This window comes from Acomys minous, assembly GCF_964271855.1.
Source record: "Acomys minous genome assembly, chromosome: 13".
Taxonomy (NCBI): Eukaryota; Metazoa; Chordata; class Mammalia; order Rodentia; family Muridae; genus Acomys; species Acomys minous.
This window is the reverse complement of record NC_140495.1, coordinates 12,675,659-12,699,392: the sequence shown is the minus strand read 5'-3', so window position 1 is coordinate 12,699,392 and position 23,734 is coordinate 12,675,659. Positions and strand designations below refer to the sequence as shown.

The window sequence follows — 23,734 nt, the reverse complement described above, 5'->3', positions numbered from 1 at the left end:
CCTTCCTTCCTTCCTTTCTTTCTTTCTTTCTTTCTTTCTTTCTTTCTTTCTTTCTTTCTCCCCCCCAAAACTGGGTTTCTCTCGTGTGTAGCTGTGGCTGTCCTGGAACTTACTTTGTAGACCGGGTTGGCCTTGAACTCATAGAGATCCATGTGCCCCTGCTGTTGGGATGAAAGACATGTGCCGTCACTGCCCAGTGCCTTTATTTTTTTATTGAGGTAAAACTTATATATTACCACATTTACCCATTTAAAGTGATTGTCTTTTCAATGTTTACTAACGTATTTGCAGAGCTCTCTAGCCAACACCACCACTGTCCAAACCACTCCCTTCACTTCCTCCCTGCCGCCCTGGAGCACAGGGTCTGCCTTCTGTCTTTGAGTGGCACATCTAATGGACATGTTACGGAAATATCCACAGTATGTAATCTTTGTTTCTGGCTTGGCTGTGGATAGTGTCTTGGAGGTCTAACTGCATATTATATAGAGACCTTAAAAGAGATGCTGTTGTTGCTTCCCCCACCCCACCCTCCAGCCTGGCCCTCGTGCCTGCTGTTTAGAGGTGCTGCACAGCTCTGTAGAGGTCACTCTGTTTATTTCTTGTTGGAGTCGCTCTCTACAGGCCCTTATGCTCTAACAGTCACTGCTGGCTAGGCTCAGTTAACATTTCTCCACTTAGCTTTATGCATTTTAAATATCTAATTGAAATTATAGCCTCCCACGGCCCATGCCGCAAAACTTAGAATTCACTGAAGTTTAAAGAGGTAAATGAAGTGGTTGCGGCTACTCTCCTATGTATAGCTGGAACTCCAGCCTTACATTTTCAAACTACATTTCTTGGTGTGCTTGTGCATGTTTGAAGTGCTTACGAGCTGTGACATGGGTGTGTACAGGAGTTTGCTCTCTCCTTCATGTGGGTCTGGGGCTTGGACTCAGTCATGTTGGTAGCAAGTGCCTTACCCACTAGGCCATCTCTCTGCTCCTCAGTTCTTTATTTTAAAGATATTAAAATATTAGTGATTTATATTTGAAATTATGATCATATGTGTTTATATTCAACTTGAGTATGGAATTAAAAAGTCAAACTAATTGAGGTGAGGATTCCCATAGCTCTTTTAGTGCCCGAGGTTAAGACCCAGGGCCTAGTATTTGTTGAGCAAGGTCTCCAGCCCTGAGCATTCCTCCAGCTGTCCCTCTACGCAGCTCCTCTATTTCACTGTGGAAATTAGACCTTAAAAATTTTACTAGTTCTCATTCGTTCATTCCACATTTGCTGTACATCTTGCTATGCACAGGCGACACAACACAAAAACGTGGACAAAGGGCCTGGATATGTAGCTTGGTCATAGAGTGCTTACTTAGGTAGGCAAGGCTGTGGGTTCCATGCCTAGCACCACAACCAATCAAAACGGTGGACAAGGTACAGAATTTTCAGCCAGCTGTTCATACAGACCAAATGGGCCCTCCCTCTATTTAGTTTATTGCTATAGTTTCAACATTGGTTATTATGAGTTTATTGTTGCTTTTTGTATGTATAAGTGTGTGTGTGTGTGTGTGTGTATGTGTGTATGTGTGTACGTGTACACGTGCACGCACATATCTGTGGAGTTCAGAGGTTGAAACAGTAAGGTGTCCTCAGTTGCTCTCTATCTTATATGTTAAGACAGTGTCTGTCTGTGAGCCTGGAACGTGCTGATCCCTTGTTTAGCTAGCCAGCTTGCTCCAGTTTGTCCTTTACATGGCTGCTGGAAATGCAAACTCCTGTCCTCCTCACATTTGTTTCACACAGCTTTCACACAGCAAGGACTTTAGTTTCTGAGCTGTCTCCCATCCCAAGTTCCTGCTATCCTGCCAGGAAGTAGCTCTGTTACAGCTGTTAAGGTGACATTTTAAATCAGCAACATTTAAAACTTAAAGGTGAAAATATGGATATATTGTCTTTGTGCATCATTTTTATTTGTGCATGGTCTAACCCATTTGCTGGCTTGTTTTATATGCCATTTTCCATCTTTTCTACTGAACAGGCATTTCAAATTTGCTGTTTCTTTTCCTGTGTCCCTTAAGCTTTCCGAGGCTGCCATTTATTATAGTGTGACATTAAACTATTTGTGTCAGCTTGCGCCATTTTCTGTTTTGTTTTATTATAGATTAAAAAGAAATTGGGGCAACCATTTTTATTGTGTGTGTGTGTGTGTGTGTGTATGTGTGTGTGTGTGTGTGTGTGTTAAGACAGGATTTCTCTGTGTTATCTTGCCTGTCCTGGACTTGCTTTGTAGACCAGGCTGGCCTTGAACTCACAGAGATCCACCTGCTTCTGCCTCTCAAGTGCTGGGATTAAAGGCATGTGCCTCCACGCCCAGCTTGTTTTTTTTTTTTTTTAGGAAGATTATTTATGGTTTTGCTTTTGTTTTTTGCATGTGTAGTCTATCTGCATGTACACCTGAATGCTAGAAGAGGACATTGAATGGTTGTGAGCCACCATGTGGGTGTTGGGAATTGAACTCAGGACCTCTGGAGGAGTAGCCAGTACCCTTAAACACTGAGCCATCTCACCAGCCCCCTAATTTTGTTTTCTTTATTATTAATCTTTTAAATTTAGTTTAAAAATATTTAGTAATCGTGTATGAGTCTGAGTCGAAAAGTACATGCGCGTGGCAGTGTGCGTGGAGGCTATAGGTGTCAGGTCAGAAATGGCCTCACTTAGTGTGAGATCGAGAACAGTGTCATTCTTGCTGCCGCAGCCCTGCTTCAGCTCCCCAGGTGCTGAGGTTATAACTGTGCGCTGCCATGCCTTGCTTATGGTGTGTCTGAAAGTGGGCAGTCTGTTGTCTTCCCACTCTCAGCTCTGCTGAACACTAAACATAGCTAGAGAATTGGCTTCAGAGCTTTTCCTGGATACCTTCTCCTTGATTCTGACTTCACACTCTCTGTTCTTTTGGTATTAGAGAGAACAATTTTCTGTCACATGTAAAAGTTTATAGAAACAATCTTAACTGTTTGAGCTTCTAAATGACACTGTGACATAGGAATGAACTTAATAAAGAAATGCAAGGCATTGAAAACAAGATACTGTAGAGCAAAATAAAGAGCACAAAAAATAACTGAAAAGAATCCTATCATTTAGATCAGGGGCTTAATATTATTAAAGTCATTCACAAATTGATTCATAGAGTAATTGTGATTGCCATTATAATTCAAGATGCATTTTTTCTTTTTCATTTATTTCTTCCATAAAATGACAAACTGTTCCTAAAATTTACATGGGCATGCACAGGACTCACAAGCCAAAAATCTTAAAGGAATATGTTAAAAGTTGGATGACTCTCTTTTTCCCAATTTTGAAACATTATGCAAAGCCATACTAATGCAGATGGTATGGTACAGTATAAAAAATTAATAGATTGATGGAATGGACCATGTATCCCTCAATCTGCATTTATTTTTATAGCCAGGTTATTAAGTTTTTTGTTTACTTTTATTATTAGTGTGTGTATGGGTAGAGTGTGTGGGCATGCTATGATGCAGGTGACGTAGTAAGAGAACAACATTGTGGACTTAGTTTTTTTTTTTTCTTTTACCTTTACATGGGTTTTAGGAATTGAATAGAAGTTATCTGTCTGGCTTGCTGGCAAGTACTTAAGCCCACAGAGTCATCTTAGCCCACCACCTGCTTCTTCTTTTTTTTTTTTTTAATAAGGATGGTATGATATTTTACTAGAGAAAAAGTAGTGTTTTTAACACATAGTGCCAGTACAAGTAGATTTTCACATACAAATGAATAAAGTTGGAGCCCTGCCTCATGCTATATTCGGAAGTTAACTTCATGAGTCATAGAAGCAGAGATAGATATTGCCACCTTGAGATAGGCAGTGGTTTCTTGTATACAACACCAATAGCAACAGCAAAAGAAAGATAAGTAGGCCCTCCTTAAAATAATTTTTTTCTTTTTATGTGTACAAGTGTGTTGCCCACATGTATCTGTGTACCATGTGTGTGTAGTGCCCAACAAGGCCAGAAGAGGGCATCAGATTTCCTGGGGCTGGAATTATAAAGGTTTATGAGCCATCATCTGAGTGCTGTGTGTTGAACATGGGTCCTCTAGAAGAGAAGCGGGTGCTGTTAGGCACTGAGCCATCTCTCGAGACCATGCTTTCCCCCTCCGTAGAGGAACATAATAAAAGATAGATAGAGGCTCAGCAGTTAAGAGTATGCACTGCTCTTCAGAAGACCTAGGTTTGGCTCACAGCACTCACATCAGGTGGCTCAGTACCTCTTGTAAAGTCCAGTTTTAGAGATCCGAGAGTGTCTGGCCTCCACAGGCACATGTGCTCATTCATGTGAGCACATACACTCATGCACACACACATACACAGATAAAATACTCTTAGAGAGGATGGGTAGGTAGACACTATAGGTGCCTTCTTGCTGGCATCTTTCCACTTTGGTTCTTCCCATTGTCCTCTTTTGTCCAGCTACAAAGCAATGGTAATGGCAATGGCAAAAGTAAAACGCAGCTTGTAAATTCTTTTTTTTTTTTTTTTTTTGGTTTTTCGAGACAGGGCCTTTCTGTGTTAGCCTTGGCTGTCCTGGACTCGCTTTGTAGACCAGGCTGGCCTTGAACTCACAGCGATCCGCCTGCCTCTGCCTCCCGAGTGCTGGGATTAAAGGCATGCTCAACCACGCCCGGCGCAGGTTGCAAATTCTTAGCAAGGTTTCTTCTCTGTTTTGAAATGGGGGTCTCAGTATGCAGTCTTGGCTGGTATGGAGATTGCTCTGTAGACCAGACTGGCTTCAGACTCACAGAGTTTGCCCACTTCTTCTTTCTGAGTGTTGGGGTCACAGGCGCACCTTTAAAATAGCAGAGGTTTTTAAATATAGGACAAGTAAAGCTATATGACAGTTTGTTAAAAAGCCTTTACTTTTAAACCTCCGTATTAATTGTATCAAAGAATTTTAAATTATGTTACTTGTTTCTCTCTTGTTTCTGTTTTCGTCTTTGTTCTTTGTTACCTGGTTTATATTGTTCCGTTCCCTTATCTATACTTCATTATTATTGTGTATGTAGTATATGCACATGAGTGTGTGGTGCCCTTCTCTGTCCTCCTCACCTTATCCCTCTGAAACTGGGTCTTTTAATAGCATGGCTGGCAAGGAAGGCAATGCAACCACTGGCATGCCATCTTATGAGGAGAGGAAGTGGACTTGGACTAGCATCTGTTGTGTAGGGTATGGAAAACAGTGTATGTTCAGATCGCACGACTTAGAAAGGCATTTTTGCAGTTCGTAGGATGACTCTGTGGAGCGCAGGCATTATGCTTCATACAGTACGAGCGCAGCAAAACCACGAGAGTGTCTCATGTTCCTGGAGAGTGAATTTATGTTCCGCTTCCTTCCTTCCTCCATTCAGTGAAGTCCCGGGGTTTTGGCTCATGTGGGTATCTTCTTTTCTCTTTTGTTTCTTTATTCTTTTTGAGAAAGGGTCTTATTCTGTACCCAGAACACTTGAATTTGAAGTCTTGAGAGACATGCTACCAGGCCCAGCTACATTTTAAAATGTTTTCTACCTTTCTCTCAGTTTCTTGATGTGCTTTTTATTTTTGTGGATTTTATAAATGACTCACTCATTTTAAGTGTTATCCTCATTTTGCTATTGGTAGGGTTGAGGTCTTAAACTAATTCCTTTTGCTCCCCTCTCCTCTCTGACCTCTCTTCTAATTTGGGAAAGTGGAACATTCTTTTGGCAATTGTTTTTTTCAAGTGAATATGTAATTATTTGTATGAGATTACCTTTACTTTTTTTTCCATTTTCAAATCAAATGTTTAAAAAAATCCCTAAGTTCCCATGACCTAGTCGTTCATACTTCTCAAACATTATTTTCTCCAAATATATTACTAAAAATGTTTAAAACTATACAGAGAAATTGGAATAGTTGTAGCGGGTAGCGGAGTCAGTAAACCTGCCATCTAGATGCCGTCACTGTCTTAGTTGCATAATACAGAGCAGATACTGTGTATTTTAGCTTGCTCATCAATAACTGAGTTTAACTCTGTATAAGATCTTTTTTTTTCTTTTAAGGAAAAATTGATTTTAAAAAATATGCATAGATTTTAAGTGTCCTGTTGAATAATTTCTTTAGTTCTGTTTCTCTGTAGACTGGCTGCCTTCTGCTAAGGAGACTGAAAACTGCCAGGCCCCAAACCATCCCCAAACTCACGTATTCCTTTACATTCTTAGAGTACACTTCAAATATCACGAAATACCTTACAGCCTTTTCTTTTCCTTATATAAATGTTCTTTACAGTAAAATGGTTATAGTCAAAAGTATTTTAACTTTTTTCCAGATCATTCCTTGAGTCAACACAAGTCTTTACCTTGACTAGTGCTGTCACATGTGCATACTGAAGAAGATAACCTAAGGTTGTCTTTGTTTAGGTAGAGCCTAACCCTGTGGCCAGCACAGTGATGTGTTCCCGTAAGTTCAGGTGCTCAAGAGAGGATGGGCAGCGTGGGTGAGGACCCATCTCCAGGGAAAGAAAAGGGCCCTAAGCATGAATATATAGTCCTTGCCTTATCTAGAATACAGCCCTAGCTTCAGTCCCCAGACCATAAAAAAGCACAGTCTAAAGTTGTAAATAAAGATGAGGAGTGGCCTTTTGTCAGTTTTATAAGTTACATGAGTAAAGAGGTAGGTAAAGATACTTTGAATATTTCTGGAATGCTGAGTAGTTTATTAACTACTTATATTAATTGTGACGCATTTGAGCCTTCATGGAGAGAGGCTGGAGACCTCTAAGGAAACTCCCCTGTACTTTCAAGAAGTAATTTATCAGCTGTTCCTTCAGAGAAGAAACTTTTTTTGCTCTCATTCAGATATGTTTATCTAGATATGTTTACTGTGGTCAAGAGATAGGTGTTCCTCAGTCTTAACTGTTATTTTGTTTTGTTTTTTTCAGACAGGGTTTCTCTGTGTAGCTTTGACTGTCCTGAGCTCTCTTTGTAGACCAGGCTGTGTTTGAACTCACAGAGATTCGCCTGCCTCTGCCTCCCCAAATGCTGGGACTACATACGTGTGCCACCACACCCGGCTTGGTTTTGTTTTTTGAGAAAGGGTCTCACTGTGTAGCACCTTCTGTGTCAGTTTGTTAGTAAATTCTAGAACAGATTTGTCTTTCCCTGTAAATAGGTGTGTCTATGATAATAGTTGTAATAGGTCCTAGATATATTCTTTTTAAAAGTATACTTTTATTGGAATATATTCATTGTACACAGTAATGGCTTTCATTGGAACAATTCATGCATGTATATATTACCATGTCCATTTTTTCCCCCATGCTTTTTCCTTTTCGCTCCCCCATGTTAGTACCCTTTGTTCCCTTAAACAATTTTGCTTCTACTCTCATATAATGTATATATGTATATGTGTGTGAGCACGTGTGTGTATAGACACACATGCATATATGTACATATATATGATCTTATGTACACAGACATATTCCTTTTTTTTTTTTTTTTTTTTTTTGGTTTTTGGAGACAAGGTCTCTCTTTGTAGCCTTGGCTGTCCTGCACTCACTTTGTAGTCCAGGCTGGCCTCAAACTCACAGAGATCCACCTGCCTCTGCCTCCTGAGTGCTGGGATTAAAGGCGTGCACCATCACACCCAGCCACAGATAAATTCTTAATTGCATGGCTACCTGTTTTACATGTAACTCTGTCTTCAGCACTTGTAGTACTGGGCAATAGCCAGGACTCAGATCTGATTGCCTGAACAGTGTTGCTTCTCAGCAACTGTAGAATAATGACCTTCAGTTAGTTGTTTTGTGTGCTTGTGATTTAATTGGAATTGGTTTTTAAATTATACTAAAAAATTTTTTGCCTTTGTGTTAATTTAAAGGTCAATATTAAAATCTTGTCAGTATATTATTATAAAACTTTAGACTGAATGACTTCTGAAACATCTTTCTTGATTGGAAATAGATTTTAGAAAAAGCCATATTGATTTTATGCTCCTAGTACAATGATAGCTTGATTATGGTTTTCCGAGCTAAGATAACATATTCTCATAGGTTGTTGGGAATAGCTTAATGAAGTTAGCAGTTGATATACTTTAAATGTTCTAAAATGCACTGAAATAGTTTGGTGGTGCGCAAAAGAATTCAGTCACTGGTTTCTTTGAGGAGAAACAGAATTACAGTGTTAAAATCGAATGTTTAATTAAGCCTTAAGACTCCACAATGAAAACATACTGACTTACTGTTTTGTTTATTTCAGGGCTGAACACGAGTAAACTCATTTTCAGAGTTAAAGACTTATTTAAAAAAACAAGATGGGTACTCCTGGTTCTGGAAGGAAAAGAACACCTGTGAAAGATCGATTTTCTGCAGAAGATGAAGCTCTGAATAACATCGCCAGAGAGGTGTGTGCTGAGGTGTACAAGGACGTCAGCTAGCTGTGGGGTGTTTGCTAGGAACAAGAAGCGATGGCTAGCCTTTCACATTGCAAATCTGTCCTGGTAAAACATACTTAGATTTGTATCCCTTCTGAGTTAGATTTTTTGAAGACTTTATCAGAAGTTAATTTTTCAATGTAGTTATGTGGGTTGTATATGCTTAAAAATTTGGAGGTCTGAGAACTGTGTTATGGCTCACTGGACCTCACAGCTCCCAGAACTGCTGGGTAAATATTGACAGAAACTGTCCTTGCCTTATAGGGTGTTTGTTCAGATTTACAGTCTGAAGTTACTTTTTGAAACATTGCACTGGGTATGTATGTATGTATGTATGTATGTATGTATGTATGTATGTATGTATGTGTATGTATGTATTTTGTGTTGTTTTTGAGAGATGGTCTCATGTAGGTCTTATATAGGCAAAGATGCCTTTGAACCTCTGATCCTCCTGTCTCCAAGGCCTTGGCTTACAAGACTGTATCACCATAACTGGCTTATGTTGGGCTGGAGCTAAAGCCCTGGGCTCTGCACATGCTAGGCAAGCACAGCTCCAACTGAGCTGCATCCTGGGCTGGGCCGGCACTTTTGTGTTTGATCCTCCAGATACTAACAGAGCTTCTAGGAGTTTTTGTTTCAGTTTGCTGGTAACTCAGGGGAAGGGAGGGGAATGGGAAGGGACGATGGTTTCTGAATCTCAGCAGCATTTCCTGTATATTGGATATTTAGGCTAGCTCTTGGCTGGGCCTTCTTCCCAGGGCTCTAACTTTGTTTCAGATTCTGACTGTAAGTGCAGATTTCTTTTTAGTAGAACTCTTTCAAGATCAGAATTGTTTCCTTTTGGCTTATCAGTCTTATTTTTCTCTTGAAAGCTGGTTGGCTTTTGAATGATAAATAAAACATTTTAATTGTGTGACATATCAGGGTAGGGAAATCCACAGAAGTTAATGGATTGTGATCCTAGAGCTAGGAGCATTAGGGGGTGACTGCTCAGGTGTGTGGATGATAATGGAACCTTCTGGAGTTCAAAACTCTATGATTATACTAAAATACACACTAAAATGTGTGTGTGTGTGTGTGTGTGTGTGTGTGTGTGTGTGTACTCTAGAAGGGTGAACTTCTGGCAGGTATATATACAACTATTAAAGACTTTCTCAAGCAGGTAAGATGGTAGTGACCTCCCTTTGCTATTTTAATTTGAACTTTTTGTTGTTGGTATTTAAAAGTTTTTCTCATGTATCCTAGCTTCTGCTCAAATTCCCTATGTAGACCTTGAAATTTTGCTTCTCCTGACTTTATACTGTCCCTACTCCCATGGTAAACAAGAGTTTGTGTCATCACACTCTTTTGAAAATTATTTTTTATTGTGTGTGTATATGTGTTAACATGGAGGCCAGGGGTTGATATGGAGTATCTTCCTCAAGTGCTTTCCTCCCCTGTGTGTGTGTGTGTATGTGTGCGCGCGCGCTCTCTCATGTTGGTGGTCAGATGACAGCTTTCAGAAGTCATTTTTTTTCTTCTATTGTGGGATCTGTGGCTCAAACTCACATCACCAGGCTTAGGCATTAAGTGCTGAACCCAGTTGCTCTTCTCCCTTATATTGTTGAGACCAGGTCTCACTGTGCCCAGAGCTGACAGTTTGGATAGACTGGCTGGCCAGCAAGCCCCAGGGATCTTCTTGTCTCTCCACTCACTCAGTGCTGGTATTACAGGTGGACACAGCTTTTTTTATGTGAGTTCTGTGGGATTGAACTCTGGTCTTTATGCTTGTTTAGCAAGCATTTTAGTGTAGAAGTCAAATTCTATAGAAGAGTACTTGAAACAACAAAGTTACCTAAAAACTGAGTAGCACAGTATTGAAGTAAAGAAAAGTTATCTAAAAACTGGTTTTAAAATTACTTTTTAGTGTTCGCTTCAGCAGCACATATACTAAAATTGGAATGATACAGACATTAGCATGGCCCCTGTGCAAGGATGACACACAAATTAGTGAAGCATTCCATATTTTTGATGAGATTGGATAGGTTGTGGTCATATGGTGGGGGAGGAGGTCCCCTTCTATCAGAGGCTTAGGGGAGGGGAATAAGGTGAAAGGGTGGTGCGGGTGGGGGTGGGGGGGAGGTAATGAGAAGATACATGTGAGGGGATAACAATTGATGTAATCTGAGTAAATTATTAAAAATTACTATATAGTAGAAGCTGGATATTTTTAGCTAAAACTTTTTTTTTTTAATGAAAAAATAGTTCTTTAAGTATTTATGTAAGTCACGTACTTTTCAATAAAAATTGAAATTACAGAAGTGTTTGGTTTAAAACTGGAGGTAGGTAGGGGTCTCAGTGATAAAAGCACTGGCCCCACAAGCCTGACAAGTTCAGATCCAGGAGGTTAACTAAAGAGCCAGATGTGGTAGCACATGCCTGTAGTCTTTTCATACATACGGTGAGATGGGAGGAGGAGGCAGGAGAATTTTCTGGAAGCTTGAGGGGCTGCTAGCCTGGAGTATATAGTGGGGCAGAAATGAGAAACCCTGTGTTAGCAGGACTGAAAACAGAGCCACTCTCAAAATTGTCCACTGAACTCTACACATGTGCCCTGGGACATGTACACGTGCGCGCACACACACACACACACTCTCATTCACTCACTCACACCACTATTGTCTAAAAATATTGGAACATTTACCCCCTTTAAGAAACAATTATATATGATGAATAGCGCTCTGAAAAGAGATTGAAGCCTTTTTTCTATAAACATGTTTATTATTGCTTTTTGAGAATCTCATATGTATCCATATCTACCCCTCATTACCCTGCATCTCTCTTCCAATTCCATATCTTTTTTTTTTCTAACCCACTAAGTCCAGTTAGTGCTGTCTGTATGCACATGGGTGTGGGTACACCTGCTCGAGCATGGGCAGCCTACCAGGGGTCACACCCCCTGGGAAAACTAACTCTCCTTCTCCCAGCAGCCATCAGGTGCCAGTAGCTCTTTAGCTAGGGGTGTGGCCTCATGAGCACCTCCCCCATCTATGCTGAAATGTTGAGTGGCTTGATTTTTTTGTAAGTCTTGTATAGGCAACCACAGCTGCTTTGAGTTCCTGAGTGGCAAGGATCCTGTCATGTCTAGAAGATGTGGCTTTATAGCAAGCAGTCTTCCCTGATCTCTGGCTCTTATTAATCTTATTTTCTTTTAGGCAGCCTAAATTCTTCTTAGTAGCTTAGTAATATTCTATTATGTGTCTATTCTTTTTGTTTATGAGTTTGTCAGTTGACTCCCCTTTATTGGATTATCATTTATTGCCTAAGGAGGTAATAGCCATTCAGGCATCTAGGAGAACCAGAGTTTGTGGTTTTGCTATAGACTGACAGCCTGAGGAGAGGGTGCAAAGAGGTGGGTGGTGCTCAGGTGAAGAGACGCTTGATAGTGCTGCTTTCTGGAGTGGCATCCACAAGAGCTGCTCACAGCTGCTGGTAGTATTGCTACTCAGAGTAGTTGATTTGTTTTTAGGTTATGGTCAATAAAAGATTAAAAAAATTTGTGACAAGTACTAAAGCTTTCTTAAAATGTGAAGGATTGCCATAGTCATACCAGGAGGATTAATTCTAACTTTCATTTAATTAAATTAATTAATTAATTAATTTTTATTTTTCGATTCTTTGAGACAGGGTTTCTCTGTGTAGCCCTGGCTGTCCTGGAACTCACTCTGTAGACCAGTCTGGCCTCGAACTCACAGAGATCCACCTGCCTCTGCCTAAGTGCCTGCCACCTGCCTAAGTGCTGGGATTAAAGATGTGTACCACCACTGCCCAGCTTGTTTGTTTGTTGCGACAGGGTCTCTCTACATAATTCTGGCTGTCATGGACCTCTCTATGTAGATCCAGCTGCCTTTGCTTCCCTAGTGTTGGGATTAAAGGCATCTGACACCACCTGACTGGCATTTTAGTCATTCACCCACCCGTCCGTCCATCCATCCATCCATCCATCCATCCATCCATCCATCCACCTATCTGTTTATTTTTGAGGCGGGATCTCCCTATATATAGTGCTGGCTGCCTGGGAGCGAGTGTAGGCATGATCCACCACACCTGGCAGTGTAAACTCCACCCCCCACCACCCAGACAGGGTTTCTCTGTGTAGCCTTGGCTGTCCTGGACTCACTTTGTAGACCAGGCTGTCCTCGAATTTAAGAGATTCGCCTGCCTCTTCCTCTGTCTCCTGAGTGCTGGGATTAAAGGCATGCGCCACTACACCCGGCTGTAAGCTTTTAATATTCATTCAGCACACATTGATTGAGCATCAATTTTGTGTGGGTACCACTACATTTAGAGGGTATCGAAGATATGATCCTAGCATGGAGCTTAGATTCTAAAGGGGAAACAAACATTGAAGACCATATACTGGATTCTTCCTCAAATTTCAGACACTTACTATTTCTTTCTCTCTCTCTCTTTCTTTCTTTCTTCCTTTTTTTTGTTTTTGTTTTTGTTTTTGTTTTTTTGAGACAGGGTTTCTCTGTGTAGCCTTGGCTGTCCTGGATTTGCTTTGTAGACCAGGCTGGCCTAGAACTCACAGAGATCCTCCTGCCTCTGCTTCCTGAGTGCTGAGATTAAAGGCGTGCGCCACCATGCCCAGCTACTTATTATTTCTTTTTGTCTTAAAAACTGGTTATCTGTGTGTGCTGTAGTCACTAGCATTCTTAAACAGGAAATATGTAATGTGTGTATTTATAACTGTGTTAAGTACTTTGAGAGAACAGTAAACAGTTTCATTAAAGCGTGTGCCACAAGGGACATGTTTGAGGGCCTTGGGAAGGCTTCCTTGGAGGAAGTGGCCTTTCACCTGAGGCTTGAGGGATGAGGGACATTCCTCAAGGGATAGGGAGTTGTCAGAGGAACTTTTTGTAAGCTTGTGAGGCTGACTGAGTGTCCAGGAGTCAGGGATTAACAGCAGCAGCTAACATTTATTCAGCTCTTACTAATACACACTTCTCAGTACTTTAGTGAGCAGCCTCGGGCCTTTCTATTTTATCAGTGATGAATGTAAGCCATGGAGACATCAAGGAACCATGCCAAAGTCATAATGCTTGGAGGGGCTTGAGCTGGAATTTCCCATAGTTCCTGACCTCTTAACTATTGTGCCTCTAGTTACTTCAGGGGACAAACGAGACAGAGAAGGAAGAGGAATTAGCTAATCAAGCTAGTAGTTTGCAACTAGGGGCTAGTTTGTTCCCTGGGGATGTTTGGCAGTATATGTGAACATTTATGTCTGTCACAGTGAAGGATGGCATGGGGAAGGTGCTTTGACAGTTGTGGGTAGAGGCTGAGGATGTTGCTAAACCTCCTAGTGCACAGCCTAGGCATTAGCAGGGATGAGGCTGAGTACCCTGATGATAGACTCTCACAGATTATGTTTAGAAGCACTAGTCTGTACTAAAAGCAATGGGGAAATAGTGAAGGTTTTGTGCAGGGGAGTGACACGATCAAAAGGATGATTATTATAGGCTGGAGATTGTATCAGAGAAGAGGCACCAGTGGTTTCAAGGAGGTGAGTCATGAGCCGCAGGTAGTGGGGGTGGTTGGATTGGGGAGGTAAGTATTTGGTGCTCTTGAATGGCTCTGGCTGGGTGGCAAAGACAGGACTCTGTGGTGCATACATCTGGATAGATGGTAGGAGCATGAGGAGGAGAGGGGGAGAGCATTATTGCATGTTGGCGTGTGTTGTATTTCAGGTGGCTGTGAGACACCCACATGGTGGCTTAGGAGGGTGGTTTGAGAAACAGACTGGGAGCTCAGGTGACAGGTGGACGTTAGCAGATTCCTGACACTTGTATTCTGGTTGGCACATTGAAGTAATTGAGCTCATATTGTGGATGCCGTCCTCTAGGGAGAAGGTAAAGATACTTCTCTTTGACTGAGTCCTGAAGAGTTTCATCTCTGACACATTGTTTTACTTTATGTATTTGATTATAATTCTGTGTAAATAGGGTTTGTTAGAAAAAACAATTTCATGAGTCAGAGTTATTCCCTTTTGTAATTTTAAGGTGTTGTCCATGTTGGTTCACATAATTCATAAATGATTATGAAAAAGGAGTTATTTTTCAGTTATGAGAAGTGAATGTTTTTCCATTTCTATTCACTTAAAATAATAAAAATCTTCTCCTTTCTGCTTATGACTTTACGAGCATATCCTCTGAAAGAGCAGATCTAAGTTGTAACTTTACCCAGAATTCTTTCCGGTGCCTTGATGGATGCATTGAGCCAGTCTGTTTCTCCCTTCTTCCCCTTGGCTAAGGAGAGAAGAGAGAGATGGAGCTGAGGGGCCTCTTTCTCTGCAGGCTACCCACCTGCTGCCTGCTTGTCCCTGGCTCCAGGAAGACCAGTACTGCTCTCAGGATTTCACTGTCCCTTGATGTGTTACCCCGGCTGGAATGAAGGGAGCATTATTGTGCTAAAGGCTTCATTGTGTCGAGGTGTGACTAAGATGCTGCTGCCACCTTTGCCATCCAGATCCTTCAATACCAGTCAGTACTGTGAAGACAGATGACATTGTTTGTAGCCCTTGTATCCTGCAGATCCAAAGGTTTGCTTTTCTTGGGCTATTTGTTAGTTTGTAACCAGACCTCAGTAATTAAATTTCTTAACCTTCGATTTCTTTTCTTATTTGATGAGATTGGTTTATTTATTCATATATTTTAAAAATTGTTGTTGCTATCAAAAGGCCTCTGAGTAAGAAAAAGATACAGTTGTTTGACATTAGGAAAAGATGAGTTAAATTTTTTTAGGTTTTATTGTTTTGACTTTATCTCTTACACATTAATGCTATGTTCTGAATTTTTTAAATATTTGTTCTCAAGCACCAAAAGCTTCTTTAAAAAATGGTTAAACACGATGCATTTCAAAGTCTAATGAAGAAAAATGATACTTCACATTTTGGATTGAAGGGAAGTTGCTAGGAACATGGGGTAATAACTTTTATTTGTTAATTTGGGAACCATGGCAACACTATAAATATTATGTCTCTTAATTTGTCTTCCAGTGTTCTTTTGGCCTGAGTGCCATGGAAGAGTCAACAAAATTAACGCAATAAATGCTGAGTACGTGCTACCTGAGTTACTCATTTTTCTTGAGTGTTTAACTTTTTTTTCTTTTTTTCTTTTTGAGACACAGTTTGACTATATAGCCCTGTCTGACCTCAAATCTATGATTTTCCTACCTCAGGCTCCCAAGCGCTAGTCTTACAGGCTTGTGTCTTCACACACCTAGTGAGTGACAAAAGATTCGCTCCAGCTCAGGCTGGCCTCAGACTCATAGTGGCCCCTTGTGCCTCAGTTCCCTGACTTTTGTACTTTGAATCCCTGGTATCTGCAGGTGCAAGGTGTGAGCAGACAGTGGAATGTGGAGAGCTGCCCGGCTTATGCTCATGGCTTATGCTGCGCACTATGGGAGGTGGTGATGCTGGAGCAGTGGGGCCAGGCAGGGTGGGATTTTCTTCCAGAGAGCTGCGGTTGACTTTGAAAACTTTCAGGGCCACAATCAGATTTGACTTCCAGTGTAATTCCCTAGCCCCCATGGGAAGTGTCTGGTGTCTGGAGGACGGGAGATGACAGTGAGAAAGTTGCCGCGTGCGTCTTGTTAGGAGATGACGAGAGCTTGAGGGAAGGTGGTAGTAGAGGGAAGGGAGTGGGTTAGGGAGAATGGCAAAAGTGTGGAGACTGTGGGAGCTGGAAAGTGGGACTCGGACTGAGCGTGGAGGGAGGTGAGGAAAAGGGAGGAGCCTTGTGAGTCCTCATCAGTTCATCTTCTGAGTAACGGGCCAGTGATAAAAGCTGTAATCAAGAAGAGGCAACTGAAAGGAAAGATGCACTTCATGGGGATTTGTTGAGTCTGAAGTTCTTGTGGGCAGCATCTACTTCTAATAGCCTGCTAGGTCAGGATGGGTGGGAGAGCGAATGCCTTGGACATGAAGATTTGAGGGCTTTTATCAGTGAATTCATTGTCACCCAGGAGAGAAGGTAGAATACAGAGAGCAGGAAATTAATCCTAGAAACTCCAGTTCTGTTAAAACTTTAAGGTTTTACAAAATAAATGTGTGTCCATGAAGGAGGCGGAAGGAAGGACATTAGAGAACACTAGAAAAGCAGAAGGCCGTGGTGCTGCAGGACGCCAAGGGCTTTCAGGAGGAATGAGGGCTTAGTGATGTCAGCCACCCAGAAAGAAGTGAGATAAGACGACTGAGAAATTCCACTGGGCTGGCAGTTAGAGGTCCTTAGTGACATTTGCCCGAGCAGTCCCAGTTCAGTGATTTGGGCAGAAGCCAGGCTGTAGTCATCTGAACCAAGTGAGAAGTGAGGAGGGAGGCATGTGAAAACTTGGCCGCAAAGGAAGACTGTAGATCTGAGCAGCGCTGGGATTTGTTACCCACTTTTTAAAGATGGGAGAGACCTTATACCTAGTTGTCATGAACCAAAAGAAGAAGCTGAAGGCAGGAAAGGCGGGCAGTTGGGACAGGATCCTGGGGTGGGTGAGTCTTAATGGCAGTCGGGAGGGGTTGTGTTTGAATGGTGGGCTTGGGGCATTTCTGACTGAATTGGGAGATTCAATGGGCTTCTGAGAAAGGAGAAAAGGACAGACAGAGCCTGGGAGATCTGTCCTGGCAGGAAGATGTTGGAGGGAGTGCCTCCTACAGGATACAACCTGTATTTTCTACTTCAAGCAACTTGTTAGACTCATTTGAAAGATTCCTTCTGTTGTGGAAAAGAGGAGAAATATCTCATGTAGGAGAGAGAGAAGAAAAACTATATTGTAGAGCTTTCTCCCCTGAGAAAGAATACCATTTACATTGTATTTCTGAGAAATGCGCTCCTTCTGGTTTATTTAAAACAGTCTGTATTGGTACGACAGTTTTGTTTCTGAAGGCTTCTGTGGTTCATTGTATACTTAGAGAATATATGTCCTAAAAATAAACAAAAATGCGTGCCTATTGTGGTTCACTAGGTACTCTTCATAACTTGATGGACCCACCCTGATTCACAGAAGCATGTGTGTCTTGTAGTTGGCTAACTCTTTTGCCTCTCAATTGTTAGATACTAGATTGACTATCGTGAAGTAAACATACCTTTGGGAATAGTAGTCTCAAGTGAGATGTGCTGTGTGGATTTTATCGAAGTAAACCATGGGCACTGAAACTGCAGGCCCCTCTTCCCCTGTCTATCCAGTGATCAGAGTTTATGAGAGGATTGACTTTTTCAGGGGAGCCTCTGATTGAACGCTACAGGGAAGCACTGCAGACGTAACCCAATTTCTGTGTCGGCTAAACTAAGCAGATACAGAATTGAATTTAAAATGCAGGAAGCTTGTGAATTCGTTGGGTTATTGGACATCACAAGGTATATCAAGGCTGAGTGCCTTTCAGTTTGAGAAGTTTTACTGTGCTTGTTCCTGGGGGTCCCAGTAGGCTGACCCACAGTGTATAGCAGGGAGTCTCAAAGAAGGGAGAAGCTAAAATTAGAGCTAGGAAGTAAAAGTGCTCGCAGTGAAAGTGGGAAGACAGGGAGTCTGTTGGATGGAAACCAGGCGTGGACTTAGGAGGTTTGGAGGTCCTGAGGCTTGGTATTGAGTGGGGTGGGGTGGGCTCTATTGCTGGAGGCTGGGGTCTAGTGAAGCCAGGCTAAACACTGACAAGGCTGGAGTCGGTTTCACTGACTATAGGTCTGCTGCTAGCTATCTATTAGTGGGTAGCCGTCCATTAGTGGGTAGCTGTCCATTGGAAGTGGAACCTTCGATTATGGCTGAGAAGTCACAGTGCGTGATGCTGGATCTGAGTGAGAGCCCTTCCCATTGCCTCAGAGCTGAAACTGTGATCAGAGATGAGCGGAAAGGCTGGCCACAGTAAAAGGAGGCTGGGTATCTGCCTCTGGTGTACAGGAGAGGTCTAGAACCAGTAGAACACACAGTGCAGTTCCACAGAAAAGAGAGTCGGGGTTCATTTGAAGCCACCCAAAGCAAAGCTCTGTGGTTTGTAGGAGATGGGTTCAGAATCAGTGTCTAAGTAGTCAGATTGTAGTAGCGTGTTTAAGAATATAGGCTACCATGTGAGTCTTAGCATGTGGATCTTGGCCCCAGTATTTGCAGGTGAGGTGATGTTATTGGCAGGGTATTTGCCCTCTGTACCTCAGAGATAGTTTTGTGAATTAGAAGCAGCCAGTCTTCCTGCCTTGCTAATAAGTCAGTGCTTAAATGAGGAGAGTCAGAGCAGTGGGAGAGCTCCTCTTGCCCACTTATCTGCAAAGTGTGGCTTTTGTTTATTTTTTTGAGATGGGACCTAGCTGTGTTGTCCTTGCTAGATTCAAATTCCTGGGCTCAAGATTCTCTGGCCTCAGCCTCCAGACCAGCTGGGACTACAGTTGTGCCCCACTGTGCCAGGTGAAAGTTTGGATTTTGATTATGAGGAAGTTATTCTGATAGTATTGTTTAATTTTAGGTAAGGTTATCCCTTAACAGACTTACTACAGTTTGAATTGGATTCTGATATATTTTTGTAAGCTTATTCCTCAGACTGTGTTCCTGGATCATGATGTTTAAAGGCTCACTTAGGGTTTATTTAGTAATTGGTCCAAGAAATGCTATATATTCTGTGCCCCTCTTTGAGATTCCTAATGTTTGTTGTTATTAAATATTCTGACTTAAGTTCAATTCAATACTTTGTAAACTTTCTAGGTCATGAACTCTCCTCCCTCCCGTTTATACATTAAACTTCGTGAACTTGAATTTTGTATGTTTTAGTCTCTCTCTGTCTCTGTCTGTCTGTCTGTTGTCCATCTGTCTGTCCATTTCCCTCTCTGTCTCTTTCTCTGTCTCTCTCTGTCTCTCTCTGTCTCTCTCTCTCTCTCTGTCTCTCTGTCTCTCTCTCTCTCTCTCTCTCTCTCTCTGTGTGTGTGTGTGTGTGTGTGTGTCTTTTAGACAAGCTCTCATAAAGCCCAGGCTGGCCTCAGACTCACTATGTAGACAAGGATGGCAGACTTCCGACCTCTTGCCATAGCCTCCTGAGTGCTAGGAGTTCAGGTCTATGCCTCCACACCTTGTAACTTAGATGTTTTGTGGATGCACTCTTTATTATTAAGAAAGCTAATTTATGACATGATTGAGTGGGTTGGAGAGATGGCTCAGCAGCTAAGAGCACTGAATACTCCTGCAGAGGACCCAGGTTTGATTCCTAGCACCCGCATGCTGGCTCACAACTATCTGTAACTCTAGTCTTGGCAGTCTTACACTTCCTGCCTCTGTGGTTCCTGCATGCATGTGGCGCACAGGCATACATACAGGCAAAACACCCATACACATAAAATAAGAACAAAGCTTAAAAAAAAGTATATAATCCAGTGACCAGCACATGCACTGTTTTAGGATATTGCATGCTTTCAGAATCTGTTTACGGGGACATACAATCATCATCTTCTGCCTAATTGCAAAACATTTCATCAGCCCCTGGAGAACTCCCTTCTTAATTAGCAGTTACTCCCTATCTCGTCCTACCCTAGCAGCCAGCAGTCTAGTTTCTGTCTGCATGGATTTGCTTATTCTTGGTATTTTAGAGAAATAAAACCACGTGTCACTCGTTTTCACTTAGCAAAATGTTTTCAGGCCTTATCCATGCTGCAGCCTGTATTAGTCTTGTGTTTGTTTTTGCGGCTGAGCAGTATTCCATTAAATGGATAACCCACATTTCTTTATCCATCCGCTGTCTTCGTTTCCCTTGGGTGCACATCTTGGAGTGGATGCTGGGTTTCATGGTAACTCTGTATGTAACTTCTGGAGAAACTGCCACTCTTCCAGCAGCGCCCTGTGAGCTCTGATCTCTTCACATTCTTGCCTTGCTCTAGTAACTTTGGTTTGAAAAATAATTTGTTTTACTACAACCATTCTGGTAGCTGTGAAGGGGTGACTTAGTGTATGTGAGGTATTTTTTCTCCTCTTTTTGTCCCTCTCCTTTGGATTATGCTTTTCTTTTTAAACAAGTCTCAAAAGTTGTGACATGCTTTTGGTCAAGTTCTTTCCATTAAAAAGCACTAAATGAAAACAAACAGCAGCAGTGACTCAGAACGCCCATGCACACACAAACATGTGTCCATACAACATTCTTTTCTTTCTAAAGGTTTCTCTGTACCCAGTCTCTTTCTGCAGATTAGGTTACAAGTGTCAGTGCTGATACTCCCCTGCCCCTGAGCTTCCGAGGCACAGTTGGTGGCCTTCCCAGCTCCTGTGCCTTCTTGCAGCATTGTCAGAGAAGCTTCTTACCATGGAGGCTTGCTGGAGCCTTATCAGTGATGGCAGCTGCATCAGTTTTCAGGAACTGAGGGCCGAGGGGCCGAGGGGCCGAGGGGCCGAGGGGCAGAACAGGTACTGATTTAACCTGGATGGTTCAGGATAATCATGAGCAGTGAGGGTAGCTACTTATAGTGACAGGTCATTTTTGTTTTTTGCTGTCATTTGCAGCATTGCCAGGACAAACATGTTTGATGGACAGCTCCCTCAGGAGTAACTTCACTTAGAGTCTCATGGTGCATTTTACTTTAGTTTGACATTGGCTGGAGAAAGATAGCCACCATACTGCATTTGAGAACTCTTGTTTTCCTTAGTTCACAGGGACCATATCAACACTGCAAGTTTTGTGGACATTCTGGAAGGGCAGGCACAAAGGCTTGTAGTTTGACAAGTCGGTGGCAGGTTACAGTCTGTACTTCAAGTGTGTGGTTCCACTTGCATTGCCACCTTGTAAGTGACATTCCATCCTGTGAACAAAGGCATGTTAGCACTTGACTTAGACCAGGAATTTGGCATAAATGCTACAGTGTGAAGGTTGTAGCTCATTTTCTTAATGTAAGTACTGCCTTCCAAAACAAGAATTTTGTCCCCATTCTGGCTGGAGGAACCAACAATTAATTAGTTGTTTCAAACCAAATGTACTAGCTAGAAGGTATGCTTGTGGGCCAGCCAGCTTCCTCCTCGACCCCCCTTCAAGATAGGTTTCTTTGTCTGGCCATGCTGGCCTGGAACTCTTTTTGTAGACCAGGTAGGCCTCAGACTCAGAGAACCTTCTGCCTCTGCCTCATGAGTGCTGGGATTAAAGGCGTGTGCCACCACCACTCAGTGGTTTGCTAGCTTTTTGAGAGACCATCTTTAAATTTATCAACATCAGCAGCAACAACCAAGACAGCTTAGCGGTCTGTGATGGTGCACCTGCCATCACATTTTTATAAAGGTCTGTGCTCTAGGGCATCAGTGCTAGTCGCTCAATACCTGCAGGTCTCAGATGTCCTCGGGAGATGTCATTGTCATAGGTGCTCATGCTCCACCCTTATTTCATCTTAGGATTCAGACAAACTCAAAGGAGCCCTTCCTGTCTCAGCTGCTTGCCTCACAGACTTTAAAATCTTTCTGTAGATTTATTTTATGTGTCTGTTTTGCTAGCACACATGTATATACAGCTCATGCCTGCCTGGTACCCCAAGAAGTCAGAAGAGGACATTAGATGGCCTGGAGTTAGAGTTATGGATGGTTGTGAGCTGCCTTGTGGGTGCTACGGACCGAACCCCAGGGCCGCTGCAAGAGTAGCAGAGTGCTCCTAACCACTGCGCTCGCTCTCCGTAGGCCGTATCTCGCAGAATTTAAATGTTTTCTTTTTGTCCCACCACGTTTGCAGATTAGCTGGGCAGTAGTGCTAGACGAGCCTGCGTGTTTACATGTCCACTAATACTGATGTTGGTAGACGAATCTCCTCATTTCCCATTTTGATTTAGGTAGTTTTCATGGCATCTGTGTTCTGGTAGCAAATCTGTGGTAAAAACCTTAGTTTTTCCTTTCACTTCCCTCCCTCCCTCCCTTCCTTTTTTTTAAAAAAAAGATGTATTTATTTATTTATTTTATTATGTGTGCAGCGTTCTGTGTACATATGACACCTGCAGGCCAGAAGAGGGCACCAGCTCTCATTATAGATGGTTGTGTCATGTGGTTGCTGGGAATTGAACTCATGACCTCTGGAAGAGCATACAGTGCTCTTAACCGCTGAGCCATCTCTCCAGCCCCTTCCTTCTTTTTTAATGAGTTCTCTCTATATTGCCCATGCTGCAGGACCTGAATTGCTGTGGTTCTGCCTCAGCCTGCTAAGTATCTGAGACTAACTGAGATTGTAAGTTCATGCCACAGCACTTAGTGTGGGTCGTTATTGTTTGAGACAGTCACTTCCTAGGCCAAGCTAGCTTGAAACTGTATGTGTAGCCCAGACTGGTTTTAAATTTACAGCTCTTCTGCCTTAGCCTCCTGAGTGCTGGGATTACAGGCGCACACCATCATACCCACTCCACCGTATGGTTTTAACTTGTTACATCCTTCATGAGCCTTCATACACCTCCAATTTAAAGCACAACCATCAGCCTCATATTGAGAAACCTGGTTTAGTGACTTGGCTGCACAGGAAACTTCTCAACCTGAATTTCCAGTTCTTCATTTTCCTTTTTTTTTTTATCTTAATGTTAGGAATTAGGGTCATTTTAGACTAGAGAACATACATGATTCAAACTTCCAAATACTTATGATTTCATATGTTATGATCAGTTCTGAATTTAGCTAAATCTTTTCTTGGTGAAGTATGCACGACATAGAGCTTACCATGGTAACCATTTTGAGTGTGCATTCCTGTGGCTTTATGTACATTTGTATTTTGTAACTGGCACCTCAGTCCTTCTGCAGAATCTTGTCATCTTGCAGCCTTGAAACTCTGTCCGCATTAGACACTAGCTCTCCACTCACCTTCTGTCCAGCCCTTAGCAGTCCCCCTTCTATATCCTGTCTCTATGAATCTGACCTTAGTCAAGTACCTGCATAAGCACAATGATAAGAGTACTCATCCATCTGGGTCTGCCTTGCTTTACTTACTGTCTTTACAAGCTTCATCCGTGTGGTCATAGCAGAATGTCCTTCCTTCCTTCCTTCCTTCCTTCCTTCCTTCCTAAAGACTGAACAATAGCAGCCATATGTCTTAACATAATGTGCTTATTTATCCATTAGTGGACCTTTGGGTTGTTGTTACCTTGTGGGTTTTGGGAATATGACACTGTACATCAATATACATTGATGTATAAATGTCTGTTTGAGTCTCTACTGTTATACTTTTTATATATTTATTTCTCATTTGTATTGAATTGAATTATTTGTATCAAATGCTCTTTTTGTGTTTAGTTTTAATTTAGTTTGAACTTAGTTATGTTCTACTTATTTTGTGTCTATGAGAGAGGT

The 23,734-nt window shown here is 42.0% G+C and overlaps 1 protein-coding gene across 23 annotated transcripts in view; it reads left to right on the top strand.

The window, feature by feature from the left end:
* LRRFIP2 (LRR binding FLII interacting protein 2) overlaps nucleotides 1-23,734 on the top strand; it is a 104,621-nt gene that overhangs the window by 13,447 nt on the left and 67,440 nt on the right. For all 23 annotated transcript variants that reach the window (XM_084753244.1, XM_084753245.1, XM_084753239.1 and 20 more), the window contains exon 3: nucleotides 8,269-8,413. In XM_084753244.1, the coding sequence (XP_084609370.1) occupies nucleotides 8,324-8,413 (90 nt within the window). In that variant the 5' untranslated portion in view covers nucleotides 8,269-8,323. The remainder of the gene's footprint in view (nucleotides 1-8,268; nucleotides 8,414-23,734) is intronic.